Source organism: Trichechus manatus, unplaced genomic scaffold (assembly GCF_000243295.1).
Source record: "Trichechus manatus latirostris isolate Lorelei unplaced genomic scaffold, TriManLat1.0 scaffold00165, whole genome shotgun sequence".
Taxonomy (NCBI): domain Eukaryota; kingdom Metazoa; phylum Chordata; class Mammalia; order Sirenia; family Trichechidae; genus Trichechus; species Trichechus manatus.
The window spans coordinates 783,193-785,138 of record NW_004444101.1 but is presented as its reverse complement, the minus strand read 5'-3'; the positions used below and the strand labels follow the sequence as shown (position 1 = coordinate 785,138).

At 41.4% G+C, this 1,946-nt stretch overlaps 1 protein-coding gene across 1 annotated transcript in view; it reads left to right on the top strand.

The window, feature by feature from the left end:
• The window catches only part of LOC111822367 (IQ and AAA domain-containing protein 1-like), a 16,626-nt gene extending 16,123 nt beyond the window's left edge, over window positions 1-503 (top strand). Inside the window, exon 3 of the mRNA XM_023740846.1 lies at window positions 366-503. Within this exon, the coding sequence (XP_023596614.1) occupies window positions 366-503 (138 nt within the window). The remainder of the gene's footprint in view (window positions 1-365) is intronic.
• Window positions 504-1,946: the final 1,443 nt, after the last annotated feature.

The window sequence follows — 1,946 nt, the reverse complement described above, 5'->3', positions numbered from 1 at the left end:
TTTTTTTTTTTTTAATAATTTATATTTTTATCACTGAACATGTACAGAGCAAAACATACACCAATTCAACAATTTCTACATGTACAATTCAGCAGCATTGATCTCATTCTTCAAGTTGTGCAACCATTCTCACCCTCCTTTTCTGAATTATTCCTCCACCATTCACCTGAACCTGCTGCCCCCTAAATTTCTCCTCTAACCTTTCGAGTTGCTGTTGTCAGTTTCACCCCATGTAGACAGTTCTTACCAGAGCACAACTGAAAGCAAGCGTTTCGCTGTGCATGTTCTTACTGTGGTTTGTGCATGGATTGGAGTCCTCAAATTGTGACAAAAATACTTCTTTGCTTATTTTTTTTCTTTCGTAGCAACAATTAGATATTCCCATTCCCAGGTATTTTTTGAAGGAGAAGTTGGAAGTAATAAAAGGAAGAGAGAAAATGCTTGCTCAGATATTAGCCGACAGTGAATTAGCTACAACGAGCATGGTTGGTATATCATTTTAACAAAAATTAGTCCATAATGTATTAATTCTCCTTTTTCTGATGTTCCTAATTGTGTGAGAAACAATTAGATTGTTTTCGGTATGAGGAGAGCAGCAGCATGCCTTGTCATACAGCACGTGAGAAGACGCATAAACTTTTGAATGTCTTTTTGGTGATTCATCATCATTTTTCAAGAACTAGTGATCAAGATAAATAGTGATCCAAATAAAATGTTTTGTTGGTTACATCAGTATTTTTAAGATTATTGAGTAGATTATCAATTCAGTTTAATTTTTCACCCCAAATTCACGTAGCCTAAAGTCAGAAACAATTACAATTTTTATGCAAATCCCACATGCCTTCCACGTTTGTTTGCCAACCACGCCCTCTCCCTGCAAGGTATTTTTGTAAGTGAACTATGCTAATTTTTACAGCAATATGTAAAAAAAAAAACTGGCATAGCAGCAGCTTATGAAAATACTTGGGGGTGGGGCAGCGTTCATCAGACACAGGGGAGCCTTCAGCACTTCATTCAGGCCCCCCAAGGGAATCCCCGGCAGGAAGCCTGAAGAGCAGTGCAGAATTCACTGAAGGTCTTACAGAGAAAGGAAGAGGGGAGATGACATCGTACCACCATTGGCAAGACACTAAAGGTTTATCTCTGCTGATTCTCTTACCCCACAGTCCCTCCACCGTGCTATGTCTGAAGAATCGGCCATTGAAAACCCCATGGAGCAGTTCTACTCTGGCACCACACACGGGGTCACCATGAGTCAGGGTTGGTTTTACTGGTTGGCCTCCTTCCAGCCCCTGTGACACGCACAGACACCCCCAAGCCGGCAGTGCACAGGGCTTCTCTCAACCATGGGGGCACAGCAGGGCCTCACCCCGAGCAGGCCTAGAGCTCACGCAGGCCTCTGGCATCCCCGCCCCTCCGCTTGTCCCTCATTCCTCAAGGCAGGGCACGACCCCTCTCTGACTCGCCTCTACATACCCCACCTGGGAGCTCTGAAGACAAAATTTCACTGCTCGAGCTCACTGGTTTCTGTTTTAACAGCACCCATCACGTTTGGATGGTCTCAAATAGAAATGGATAGATCCTGAAAGCCGTTTCACGTATGAAACTGAATTAAATACTCCGAAAGCCATTTTAAAATCAGTCCTACTCACTGGATCCCTCTGTAACTGATTTTAAGCTCAGTATTTTACAGCATGTATATTTTAAGATTTACATTCATATATTAGAAATTTGTTTTTAATTTTTATGTTTCTACTGTTAAGCTAATGGAACATTGATAGCAATTCAGGTTTTATTAGATCCATTTTATTGACATTTCTAGTAAAGTTTGCTGCCAACTGAAAATATTATGGAGCTAATTAAAGAGTGTAAGTCCCTGGTGACATATATGGTTAAGCACTCCATTACTAGCCACAAGGTTGGTGATTCAAACCCACCCAGAAGCA